This window comes from Hipposideros armiger, unplaced genomic scaffold, assembly GCF_001890085.2.
Source record: "Hipposideros armiger isolate ML-2016 unplaced genomic scaffold, ASM189008v1 scaffold_95, whole genome shotgun sequence".
Classification (NCBI taxonomy): Eukaryota; Metazoa; Chordata; class Mammalia; order Chiroptera; family Hipposideridae; genus Hipposideros; species Hipposideros armiger.
The window spans coordinates 1101591-1115583 of NW_017731445.1; the positions used below are offsets into that span (position 1 = coordinate 1101591).

Here is a 13993-nt window from a genome sequence, read left to right on the forward strand (position 1 = left end):
TGTACCCTCTCTTACCTTAATAGAACGTCTCCCTCACACATTTATTTATCAGTTGCTAGGTAGCTCAGCCATCAGGTGACACGAGTATGTTTTCTTTGTCTTAGTGCAGTGGTGACAGTTACCATTGTTTGCCATCAATTAGCTTGGGGTAGCATGTCAGGGATGTACGGGTGGTGTCATTTTAGTCTGACAGCCACCCAATCGGTTGAGGAGGGATTGTTTCATTATCCTCTTATCAGGGCTGCTGGATAATGATACTCTACACTGCGAAGTAGGAGGGGAAAAAAGACAGGCAGAGAGAATAGATTTTTAGGGATTGGCAATATTAAAATTATTCATGCCTCAAGGAGAAGGGAAAGATTAGAGAAATGACTGTGCAAACCCTTAAGAAGTGACTTTTTCCTAATACAGGTGGAATATGGAATGATGCCCTTCCTGATGGAGAGAGAAGGGAAGGGGGAAAATGCCCAGACATTAGGAGGAAAGAAAAAGGAAAACCAGCCCCTTTTACTCATAGACAACAAGGCCAGAGTTAGCCGAGGCGTCTTTCCCATTCTCTAATTAACCTCCGCATCAAATGCAGCCTTGCAAGTGACCCTGACAGGGCCTTGTCCTTGTTAGAAAACTCTCTCTGGTTTGTTTGTGAATTTAGGTCCCGTGAGAGCGTTTTCCACCGAGTGGACAGTGCAATTAAATTGCTCCAGGGTGAAATGCAGAGAACTGCAGAAGGTATTGGGGCCTAAATTTTCACTCTTGGGGGACACAGCTCCAGTCACCCCAGTACTGGTCATGTTCTTCAGAATGACTGAAGGGAAGTCTTTTATGAATTCTGAAAATTAACCATGGCTGGATCTTGATGCCCTTGGAGAAACAAACAAAAAGAAGTGCTGAAAATATAAAAGTACTTCAAGATAAACTAAGCTTCAAGAGGGGCAACTGTGTTGACATTTTAGTAACAGCCCATTTTCACTCCTTAACGAAGTGCAGTCATGCATGAAAATGACTTGTTATCTTTTAAACTGAAACGCATTATGGGTTGTAACTCAAAGGTGTGTATTACTCATACAAAATAAGTAGAACATTCTAACCCTATGAGGATTCTTTCTCAGGCCCTGAACGCTTTATAGCAACTTGCATTAGAAAAATTGAACAACAATGCTTATTATTAGAGGGCATGATGTATATATACACTCTTCTGCATTTTAAAATGACGCCAGTCCACACTTTATATTTATATGCATCTTCAAGTAAAAGACCGTATACTATTGGAGAGTAACCATTTTGCAACAACATATGCCTTTCTGTTCCCTATCCTATTAATAATAGTAATCATTACAATAACATAAATAGCCAAAGAATAACAACAGTAGCTAATTGGGCACTTAACCATTGTCCAGGCATTGTGCTAAGTGTTCTCTATATATTATGTAATTGTCCTCATTATTCTTTGAGGTATTATCCTTTTTTTTTTTTTTTTAGCTGAGCCATCCTGCCACCTGTTGGTAGCTCAGCGGCTGCTCAGCTCGGGCTGACTCGAACCGCTGTTGCTCAGAGCTCAAACTCTTGAGCGAGCTCTTAACCAACTGAGCCACTCAGCCGGCCCTATCCTTTTTTAAGATGAAGAAACCGAGCTTATGTTAAGTGACTTGCTCGAGACACATTGCTAGTAATTGGTAAAGCTAAGATTCAAACCCAAGTCCATTTGACCACCAGTGGGTGTGCTTTGTTTTCTTAGTGACCACCCTGACACTATCTCTAGTGCCCAATTTCTGGTGAGGCCAAAGGAGCCAAAATTTCCATTGCAGTTCAACTGTTTCCAAAACCGTTTCCCCCTTCAAATTTCTCCTGGGGGGACGGGAGGGAAGAGACAGGCAAGATTAAGCTCACCTTTCGAATGGGGCTCTGATTCTTTTGAATATGTCTGTGAAAGTCGACTTAGCCTGGTATCATTGATTAGCTTACTCCTCAGTGCCCTGACCCTGGAACTACCGCCCATGAGATGACTGGTAAGCCCATACCTAGCGCCTTGCGTGTATCAGCCACCAGGCGTTAAATTCGTTTCTCAAGGTCCCAACATTAGAACAACATCATGGCCTGTAAGTCATTATAAATGATTCCGAATGCATATTTACTAACAGCTCGGTGGCAGCAGATCTGCACAGCAAATCTCTTCTTCATGTATTATTGACAGAGGTGGCAGCCCTTCAGCCAACGACATTGTGTTCACTTGTGGTAACAGGTGCGCATATCTGATTGCTCATGAATTGCCCCTCCCTGCCTGCCTTCTTTCTCACCAGTGGATCGATATGCCTCTGACAAGCATCTGAAATCTTTATTTGGGAAAAAGCACATTTCCTACCAGCTGTTTGTTTTCCAAACCAAATAATTCAGTTAATTTCTTGCCTGAATTAATTTTCAGAGCTGGAAAATTGCTCTCATTCATGCTGAGATCACTTCGGTGCTTTTAGGATAGGCAGGAAAAGAAATGGGAAGATACTTTTTGCATCCTAATGAGCATTTTGGTGGTGAAAGCTACCCATGTGCCTGGCAAGGAAGAGTACCTAGTTACTCCAAGCAGCCTTTGCAAATGAAGTGTGCAGGGCCTGTGATATAGTATCAACACTCTTATGCCTTCTCTTGAATTCACCCGGCATTTGAGAGGCAATATAGTATGGTGGCTAGGGGCATGTGATCTGAAATCAGTCTTCCTGGGTTTGAATTCTCTGTGTATCAGCCACATGACCTAGGTAACCTAATCAGGTAACCTAATCAGGAGTCCGATTAGACCTCGAGTTCCTTGTCAGTAAACTGAGGGAGGGTTGGCAAAGTACTCAAATGTAAACTATTGATTCTGAGGTGTGGGGCAGCAACAGGGGGAAATGCAGCTGAGATGTGGTCCAGTACGTTCTGCTCCAAGTGCAGTCCCTGGGCCAACAGCCTTAGCATCGTGAGGGACTCGGGGACTTTGACAGACATTTAGAACCTTAGCACTCCTGCCTCTAAGACCTAGTGAAGCAGAATCAATATTTTATCCTGGCAATTTGTTTGCACATTGAAGCTTGGGAAACAGGACGCTGCCCATACAGAAGCTGCCCGTACAGTTTTCAACAAGAATATCCCTCCAATTTGCTGTTTTTAATGTACTCACTCAGCCTGGCAAGGGAAGCCCTCCCTGCCCTCTGAAATGATGAAAATTCAGTCACTAGGCAATGCCTATGGTAGGCTTCCCTGGCCCAGGGAGTGGGCTGGAGACTAGTAGGCTTCATTTCAAGGTGAAGCCACTGACACTTCTTTCCCCCATTCACACAGTGAATACGTGACAGCTGAAGTATCCCCAAGGGTGCCCTGTCCATACTCATTAGAAAGAGAGATTAATTGTTTTTTCATTTGGATATGGAGAGAGCTGCATTAACCCAAATTAACCTGAGCTAGTTAAAGGAACCAACCTAGAATCCCCTGGTCCCGATAACCAGTGAGAAGGCATCTGGGAATGACATAGATCAATAGATGCTGCTTTGTCCAAATTATAAAGCCCAAATGAGTCACCTCCACCTACCTGTACAGGAGACAGGGTGAGGGATGGCAGTAAGCCAAGCCCAAGAGAGAGGGAAAGCCCAAGACAGCAGGGAGGCCAGCTCCTGGCCCTTTGCTGAAGGCAGGGCTCATGAATTCATCTCAAGATCAGGCTTTTATTTCCTTGGGGAGTCCCCCATCTCTTAATCACAAAAGCAATAAGAATTTCCAATATGTTCCTCTGCCGTGCCTAATCAATTGTTCCAGCTGCCAGTCATCAGCCCCGTCTGGAGGTTCACCTGAAAGCCCTCTTCCAGCCTCGAAAGCAGTAGTGACCCCCAAGGTGACACCAGACAAAGAAGGCCGCCCCTGTGGGCAGCCTCTGTGTGCCGGTTGATTTGATCACCACAGTTTTGTTAATATTGCCTAGGATTTTGGAAGAGTCAGTTCTGTTCCTTATGCTTTGATTGATAGGCCTCGTAGGGCCCCATTGGTTGAGTTTGGAAAATCATTTTGAGTATATATGGAAGGAAATTTTTCCTTTTGTGAATGACCTTACAGTTGCCCGTTAACATGGTGGCAGGTATGTGTGAAGTTGGCAGGTATTCAGGCTTCAGACATTACGAGAGACTAGTACCTGCCTGGTACAGAGTCGGGGCTGAGAAATTGTGTTGGAGTGAATGAATAAATAAGAGAATATTCTTAAACTTTATTAAGTAAGTTGGAACTCTGGATGTAGGACAGCAGTATAGTTGGAAATTCCTAGAAGTAAGTGTTAGTAGGAAAGGCACGTCCTGTGCCATGGTGGACAATTTCTGGGAACTGTGGATCTTTGGTAGAGGCCAAGGGCAATCGTACTGAAACTACAGCTCTCTGGCTCCAGAGTTTTGACCATTTTATTGGAACAATGTATGAGATATGGGTCGTACATTGGAAAACATGGTTGTGTCTTCTTGTTACTTCCTGTAAATCTCTGGTCGTTGTATTGGTCACACGCAGCATCTGTAACCAGTAGTCTTGCTCTGGACCCTGCACACAAAGTGTTCTGTGTGGACATGGAATTACAAGCTTCGACTGGGTTATCTCACCAGAAGAAAGTTTATCCTGTGCTTCTCATCCCATCTGTTAGGCAGGTCATGGGCCTCATTTTGCCAAGAGATAATTTTCTTATGCTCTAGCTAAGAAAGTGTCCAGTATACTTGCCAAATTCAGACTTTCAATTGGACCCTAAAACCTTCCCTGTCTTATTCTCATGGAGCCCTCATGCAAAAGGCCGCTGCCTGTTACAGTGCCCCTCGCTGGCTGTAGCAGTGGATGGAAGAGCTGTAGACTGTGTTTGGCTGTTGGTCTGCTGACACTCAGCACAGCATGTTTCTAAGCCTTCAGAGCTATATGCCCCACCTCACATCCTCTCTCCCACTTGTTCTGCCTAGTCCATTGCCACACCAGCTTCACCTCCCCTCAAGTGCACCAGGTTCCTCTGGCTTTCTGCCATCAAGCTTCTCTGATGCCCTGGCATTGAGCGTCTCTGAGAACCTTGAGCTGATACATGTGCCTACTTGGAAGAGGTGTGCCCTGGGGCAACCCTTGACTAGTGGGGAATAGAAGCTGGTGGGTAGATGTTTCTGTCTTGAACTACTCGTTGAACCCCAAGGTAGACTGCACGGGCTAGCATTTAGATGTTATTCGTTCTTGTTTGCTCAGCAAACCAACATGAAGGATGCTGTTGGAGATACTAGGCACCAAGGTTATCTCATTCCCGAGTCTATCCCTAGACCTAGCTCAATGTCTGCCACACAGCAGGTACTTCATAACTATTTGTGAAATAATTGGCTGTTGAGAAGAATGCAAGTAACTCTGCCTACAGAGAAAAAGTATTAAAATAAATAGGCAAAGGTAGAAGATATTACAGGGAAAAATACAGTTGCATAGATTGTCGTGATCTATTTGAGGTGTAGTCAGTTATCTGGTTTGGCCAGAGCTTAGGGAACCTTGTGGGGCCACAAATAAGATAGTTACTATACACTGGCAGGTCTTGTATTTGGGTAGAATTGATGTATAGAGGTCTGTTTCCCTCACTAAACAGCAACCACCTCAAGGACAAGGACCCACATATAGTAGAGTGGCTAGCACGTAGTAGGCACTTAATAAATTTTGAGTGAAAAAATAATGGTTGGAGGATGGATGTATGGATGGTGGACCAATGGATGATGGACGATTGGTCCTGGCTATTAAATGTGATGAAGGAAAAACCCTTAACTAGGCCTAGCTTTCAGTGTGCAGCAAGCTGCAAAAAAATTACAAAATTTCCCAAACTATTTCATTGCAGTTCATGCAAAAATGTAGCAAATATAGCTAATGTAGACCTCTAGGAAGCACGCCATTTTCTATTGAACCATTGAGTAGAGCATAGAGTGTGCACACCAAGTTTCCCTGTTACCCGTGGGGTTGTAAACATCAGGGGCAGTGCTCCCCTTGTGATAAACACACACAAACATACAGAAATACCTCCAGGGGATAATAAGTGATAGGTGCATTCAGCTACTACAACAAAACAAACAGGGGAGCTCACATTTCTACTCTAAGGCAGAAAAAAAAATTAGCTGTGTTTCCACAATGTCTCTGTGACCTCTTATTATTCCATTAGTTTTTGGAATAGTGTGTAAAACACCAAGCACCATGCTGACAAACACCAGTGCTAAAATTCTTGCCACAGTGACTCCAAACAGCCTTTTCCCTTGGGTAAAATTATTATTTGGAAGACAAGGAAAATTGTGGTTGCCTGAGCGAGCTGAGCATAAAGGAGGGTAGTGATTCATAAGGTGACTCTAGCAAGTTTGCAAACGTGCAACTTTTCTGGAGGCTGATGCACAACAGATGCTCTGCGTTGCCTTTTTGAGCTGGTAAGCACTTTCCAGTCTCACCGCCACTTCAGGACATGGAGGGCTGTGGAGGATGCAGGCTCCTGAGGACAAGAGTTAACCTGACACAATGCTCACTTACCAGAAATAAACCCTTCACTTCAGATCATACCCCTGTCAGTAGCTTTTTGAGCGGGAAGATGGTAATTCTGCCTCTTCACATGTTCCTTTAAGTACTTGAACTCTCATTCCATTGGATTAAGCTTTTGGGGGCTGGGTCATCTGGGGTATTAATTCTATCCAGGAGAGGTTGCAGAAAAGTGGTACTGGTCTAAAAATACAACTCCCTGAACTTTTAAACCCTCAAATCTCTTTATGTGGCTTCTTTTTCTTAATCCTTAGCCTGATTTCTTTTATATATATATTTTAGATCCATTTATTCTTTGGTATCAGTAGAGTAAGTTCAAAAAGAGCAGGCATGGGCACAAAGCTCAGCATAGCTTTGTATAGAGGAGGAAGTTAACGAGAGTCAGCATAATGATGCTGGTATGATTGCACTGTAATGAGATGTCTAGTGAGTAGGTTCCAGAAACTGAGAGAGCCCCTCTGATAGTGATAGACTCTGAAAGTGACAAGCTCCGGTGTCTTCTGTGACATTGTACCAATTAGCCAATCTAAATGGGCACATATTTAAGTTTGAGGTCACGTACAGTTCTCAAAGGCTAGGCTGCCCCTATGAATGAGGCTGTAACTCACTGTCTGTGTCATAATAGGCAACAGCGAGGGACTATCCCAGCGGTGCGTTTCAGACCCCCCTTTTCATATTTTGTGGTGTTAGGAGAGGACTCATTTTTGATGAAGACCAAGTACGTGCATCCATCACGCCATTGGGGAAATGGCTGGGGTCTGTTAGGCCCTGAAGTTAAAAGAGTGTAGGATCCTGTGTTGGTGCTAGAATCAGGGGAAGCTCCGTTCTCATTACATTGATTTAGCAGTGACAGAGAGAGACCCAAGCCTGCCCCAAGCGGCTCGCAGCGGCGATGAGAAGAGGAAGAAGGCCTGTGCTGTGCCCTTCTAGGTCAGCAGAGCGAATATTCTGTTACCTGACTCCCATCCCCTGTGACTGAAAAGTGCTAATACTGAGACCTTCGCCCACATGCAAACATTTCAAGATTGACTAATTATACAGTGTCCAGACAGGGAACTGGCAGGGCAAGGCAGTGCTTATGAGGAGCCATGAACATCAGCCTGCAGCAAGCTGAATACAAGCTCCTCAGGCAGCCATGAAGGCGCATTCACTGGGGATCCCATTCCACTATGAAATCAAAAGCTGCGTACATCCAGGGAGGGGAGAACTGTTCCCTTAAAACCTCTAAGAGAAAACACACAAGGCCCTAAAATATGCTTGTTGTCAGCCTTTGGTATTTAAAAAATGTGGGCTTCACTTGGGGCGCAGTCTGATGCTTGTTCTCCTTTGATTTCAGCTTCCATTTTCTCCAGCAATCATTCTAGCCGAAGTGGAACAGCTGCTGGGGCCGTGCCACCCCCACATCCTGTCAGTCACCCTTCTCCGGGACATAATGTACAGGGGAGCCCCCACAACCCCTCCTCCCAGTTACCTCCACTCACAGCTGTGGATGCGGGAGCTGAGAGGTAAGGCCATCTGTCTCTGTCTTCTAATAGGTGTCACCGCCAAACCTCCCTCCACACGGAGAAGTGCTTTGACAGTTGCTGAATTTTATTAATAATCCATTGGTGGGTTGAGTTACCCAAAGGTGACATTTCAAAAGTACATACACAAATCACGTGGCTCAGATCTCTCATTATCTGTTTTATTTTCCATAGGAAAAAAAAAATGAAACTATATTGGCAATAGCCAACTAAAGTGTTTCATGCTGGGAAAACGCATCCGAATGTCTCTGTCTTTCCCACCTTACCTTAGTTTGTTTCAGGGACTCAGTTTTAATATAATGTCCCTACAGGTTGAAATGCTGTTCAGATGTAAGATGGTACCATTCAGCACACAGATCAGTAGTGTTAGCTTGAGAATATATCATAGGAGGGCACAGGGTTTTATATGGGCAACCTGAGAGGGGCTGTTCACTGACTACTTTATGTTGATACCACCCTCATAAGTAGTTTCTGGGAGGAAGTTTTTAAATCTTGACACTTTGGTCCCTGTCTGGACTGTCCAACGCTCCGGTGATGTGAAAAGCGTGCCATTCTTCATATTCTCCTCACTTACTTGTCATCTGGCTTCAGTTGACCTACCTAGGGGTTACTCTAAGATATCCATGGGGACAAAAAGCTCTTTGTGTGGGCTCCTGTGCAATCCTGGAATGTTGAGCCATTTGGTGGGCAAAGGCAGCAGGAATAAAAGTTTTGAGTCTTGGATTTCACCAGCAATCTGTGGTTTCATCATTGTTGGTGTGGTCTATGAGCTTTTTAAAACGTGTTTTTTTAAATCCAATAAACCATATATTTTTAAATTTATTACTACCCTTTTATTTAGTAAGACTTCTGTTAATTTAGTAGGAATCTGCTATGTGTTGGATGTTATGCTGGTCGCTGGGGTTGCAGAGACTATTAAAACATGGTCGTGCCCTTACAGGACTAGTGATGAGAACAGATATATAAGTAAAGTATAGTAATGCTCTTTACTTAAGTGATGAATAGAGATGCCACAGGAGCTCAAAGAGGATGTCCCCAACTCTGCCTCAGGGAGGGAGGGAAAGAAAGACTGAATAATCTAGGCATTGAAGGAAGAGTAAGGCTTTTCCAGACGGATAAATGGGGGAAAGCATCCAAGGCAGCAAGAGGAACATAGGCAAGAGATGAAGAAAGACAAGTACATACATGGAGGAAGTTCCCAGTATCTCAGGGGGCATCACCCAAAGTGTACGTGGCTGATGGCATTAGGTAAGAACCATTATAGGCTCTTTATTAGGAGAGAAATACATCAGACTATTATTCTAGAGAAAGGACTCAGGCGAAAGATGGTAGAGTAATTGAGGCTGGAAGCAGGGGCAGGAGGTAGGGAAAAGAAGGAGGTTGTTCCAGCAGCCTTCGTGAGCAGTATGAGGACTTGAACTGAGGCAAAGCTACGAGGATGGAGAGTGTATTCAAGAGGAAGAATTGCTCATTTTTAATATGTATGTGTGGAGTAAAGAGGAGAGGCCAAAATTCACCCCTGAGTTTCACCCTTAGACATCAAGATGGAAAATTGTGCCATTAACAAAAATTGAACCTATAGTAAGAGTGGTAGAATGGAGGAAATGAGGGTGTTGAGTAGAGGGGAGGAGTGGGAAAGAGGAACAGTAATAAAATGGACTTTATTGTTTGAGTTCTAGTTGGTTGTAAGAGATCTATGTGGATGTGTCTGATGGGCAATTAGAAATAGAAACCAGAAGATGTTTGATTTATTTTTACAGTCCTCTCTACATGTTAAAGTGTGTACGAATTATAAGCCTCCTCCCACAGGATCCAGCAACAAAGCAGTATGAATTATAACCATCTATTAAGTTCACAGACACTGGAGACAGGCAATCTTTCTCGTTACTGGATGTATTCCTGTAAGTTGAGATGTGTTTATTCATTTTAGCAGTTTATTTAATTTCCATTTGAGTTTTAAACGACATTAGCCATGGGCTTTCCATTCATCTCATTGCATTCTGCCTAGCTGAGAATCATACTCCACAAGGTAGTGTTGACCTTAAACAAATAGAGAGCCAGATAAATCTCCAGCAAAATAGGTTTATTCCAGAACAAGAAAGAATTGCAGTTAAGGACATGTAGTGTAATGGCGATCCACATGCAAGTCCAGAGAAACAATGGAAAGAACATTCTTTTGTGGACTTGGGAGTAGCTGTTGTAAAGGAAGAGTGCATTGGAGGAAACTGAAAAATTGAAATATAGTGACTTTTAGTTGGCTGAGTTATGGCAGCCTCCCATTGGCTGAGCTGTTACTAGACAAGGAGGAATCTTTTTTTTCCTCCTGCTGAAGTAGTCAAGTAGTATCACTTCCTGTCAGAGATGCAAGGTATGCCTCTTCCTGTTGGGGTCAGTAATATGCATTGAGTGACATGTGCTTGAGAGTTCTGTCTTCTAGCCTACTGACTCCATTTTTAAATGAGATTTCCGTTAATTTTCACAGTAGTGAAGCTAAGAAATATCAATTGGGACTTCGTCTTTTTCATCCCCTCTTCCTATTAGTAGTTGTAATGACTCTTTGCAAGAATATAAGAGAAAAACAGTCTATGTATCTTCTTTTTGTACTCAGCCATTAAAATAATAAATGTAAAAAAGAATTTTAGCCATTACTAGAGTAAAAAACAATACCCACGCACCTGATATCTTAATCCCAGCTCCTACAGTTACTAATTGTTTGAATATGTTCCTTAGATGTTCCTGATGCTTGGGTTGGTTTTGGGGTTTTTTTAACATTTTTTTTCTATAATTTTTCATTTTTTTCAAAACTTTTACAAACATATAAAAAACTTCAAGAATAGTACAGTGAACACCCATACACCCTACACCCATATTCATCCATTGTTATATTTTGCCACATTGTCTCTATCTCTTTTTGTCTTTCCTTCTGTGACTTGGGATCCTTTGGTTGGTTGGTTGGTTACCTGTTGTTTCTCAACCATCTGAGAGATTGTTGTAAATATCATTGAGCTTTAACCCTAATAACTTCAGTAGAGATCCCCTAAAAAAGACATTCTCCTACATAATCACAATATAATTATCACACTCAGGAAATTTAATATTGATTGTAGTATTATTACCTAATACACAATCAATATTCAGATTTCCCCAGTTGTGAGAACAGTGTTTTTTACAGATAAAATTTTTTTTCTTTCTTCTTATGATCCAGGATCTAACAAGGATCACAATTCTCATTTCTTTTTGGCCTTGAATCTAATCAAGTTTCACAGATTTAAAAAAAATATCATCATCATTATTATTATTGTCTTTCTGACACTGACAGTTTTTTAAGAACTCGGGACATTTCTTTTGCAGAATGTTTTACTGTTTGGATGTGTCTGATTGTTTTCTACTAAACACATTCTTTGTAAACATTTTTGGCAGGAATACCACATCAACTATGTGGTATTCCTTAGCTCTTTGTAATCTTAGTTTGCACCTTACAGGGAATTAGGAGTAAATGAACCAAAGCAGGTAAAGCATGTAGCATATTACATGGCATGAAGCAGACACTCAGTAGCTATTGCTGCTAACATAAAAACAGGCAACCTTGGCTTGGCTGAGAGATTCAGGTTTAGAAGCCAGAGGATGTTGAGAAATTATTACAGTGGTTGATAATGTAAATAATCATGGAAGGGAAAATGCAGAGGAAGGGGAAGGCGGTGGTACTTTACATGGCTGGGTGAATGAAGTGGACATTTCACTTTTGTGGCTGCCTTGCTGCTCTGCTCTTCCCACAGGATGTATGCCCCATCCCTGTGCCAGCCCAAGTGGAATGGGCAAGTGTGTGGAAGGTTATCTCTTCCGATCAGGTTTGGAGAGAAGGATGACATGAAACAGTCCTGAATTATTCACTGTGTTTGCATTAGTGTCCAGCATAAAAACACTAAGAGGAAATGTGCTTACCTTCCGCTTTTGGTTTATATATCTTTGCCTCTGTTTGCCTGGGAAATCCCCCAGTAAAAACTCTAGCAGTTTTCTTAACGGAAATAGGTTTATCACACTTTGAGATTTTTTTACTGGGAAACTGGCATTTTTTCCTGCTTTGTGGGCATTGATTCATAATTTACTTAGCTTTAACTTGTTAATAAAATGAGCTGAGTCACTGTCAGAAGTCAGGAAAGGTCCACCACATCTATTCAGTTAGCATCAGGCTCTTTGATTCTTAAGCCATCGTAAAATAAAATAAAAGCAAGTTCTATCAATTTGATGAGGTTCCATTTTTATTTTGAAATGTTGTCTGAATGACACATCATTTCAGTGAATTAAGCAGCATCACACCACATCACCTAATGTTGGTTTAAACTTATTATGGGAAGTGGTGTTTTACTACGTCCCATTGAACCAGCAGTGGCACTTTATTATGGTGGCTTCCCTTAAGAGGAAGCCAGTGTCTTTAAAAAAAAATTTTTTTTTAAGATTTTTATTGGGGAATTGGAACAGCGCTGGGGAATTGGGGGAAGGGGAACAGCGCTGGGGAATTGGGGGAAGGGGAACAGACAAGTTGCTGTCGTTTTGTTCTTCAGTCTAGTTGTGGAGGACGTTGCTTCACTGGCCCAAGTTGGCACCATCATTGCACTCTTCCCGGGCAAGGCAGATCAGTCACCGGCTTCTGGACGGCCGCTCACTGCGGCTGCTGGCCGCTCACGCTGGCTGCTGGCTACATACGGAAGCCCATGGCAACCCACTGCCACAGGGGCTGCAGCCTACAAGGTCGCCAGCAACTCAAGGCAGCCCAGCTCCAGGTTGAGCTGTTGTTCAGCATCTCAGCTGTAGAGGGCAGTGTCACTGGCCCTCATATGTGGGATCCGAACCGGGGCCTTCTGGCGTCCCAAGCTAGTTCTTAACCAATGTGCCACTCGGCGGGCCCAAGAAATGTTAATTCATTGAGTTTGATAGTGTCTCTTTTAGACCAGAAAAAAATAAAAATATTCATGGGAGTCCCTTTTTCAGGTAGAGAAATCTTGCAATTCCAATAGTAAGTCAGCTGGATTTGTGCTGTTCATTTTGTACTTGTCAGTTGCCTCTCTTCATTCTGATGAAAGCCACCAACATGGCCTTGTGGAGCGACCTATAAAGGACTTCCTATGAGCTCCACCTCTGAGCCACAGAAGACTGAAACCAAAGAGAAGATGTGGTCTCCTCGGGGAGCATACAATCCAGTACAGGAATCAACAGCAGAGAATGTTAGGGACAGTTGTTTTTGAGAGAGTAGTCAAAACACTTTAACCAAATAAGAAATGCCAGTTTCTTAAGTCTGTATCAAGTCGTGGGAATTTTTACTGTTTTTTATTCATATCAGATGTGGCAGTGCTAGAATTCTAGATTCTTTGGAAGATGTGTGTTCTTTCTGTGCCTATGAGCAACCAGGGCTGGTCTTCACAGATTTCAGTTTCTAATTGAGCCTTGAGAACATAGGGTAGCTTCCCTGAATGCTAAGGGGTCAGAGATAGCGACTATTTTCTATTTAATGTCTTTGCAATTCTGTCGGGTTCTTCAGCCCTAGTCAAACCAGCCTGCTCACTGACTTGGTTTCTGCATCTTAATTCAGGACCTTTCTCTACTTAAAGACTCCCCTTATTGTCATATTCTTGACTGTGACTTAGCCTTTGGAGCTTGGCTTAGTTCTCAACCCAGAAAGCCTTCTTGCCTCTTACAGCTCACAAAGACAAGGCCCCCTGTTAACTCCCTGTTTAATTGATTTACCATTTTCCAGGTGTCACCTTGCTAACTGATTATTAGTTCTTTGAGGGCAGAAACCTTACATTTCCTTGTAACTTCCAAAGTGCTTTGTGCTGCATGTCCCAGTGGTAGTTGCTGAGGAGGCTTTGACAGGAGAAGAGGATCAGTGAGGGGAATGCCTAGGAAACAGGAGGTCATTGCTAATTCCCACTGCCTAGGTGGGAGGTTCT

General features: G+C 42.9%; 1 protein-coding gene across 3 annotated transcripts in view; it reads left to right on the forward strand.

The window, feature by feature from the left end:
* Positions 1-13993, forward strand: part of GLIS3 (GLIS family zinc finger 3) — a 433026-nt gene that overhangs the window by 376321 nt on the left and 42712 nt on the right. For all 3 annotated transcript variants that reach the window (XM_019645914.1, XM_019645913.1, XM_019645915.1), the window contains one exon: positions 7859-8027. In XM_019645914.1, the coding sequence (XP_019501459.1) occupies positions 7859-8027 (169 nt within the window). The remainder of the gene's footprint in view (positions 1-7858; positions 8028-13993) is intronic.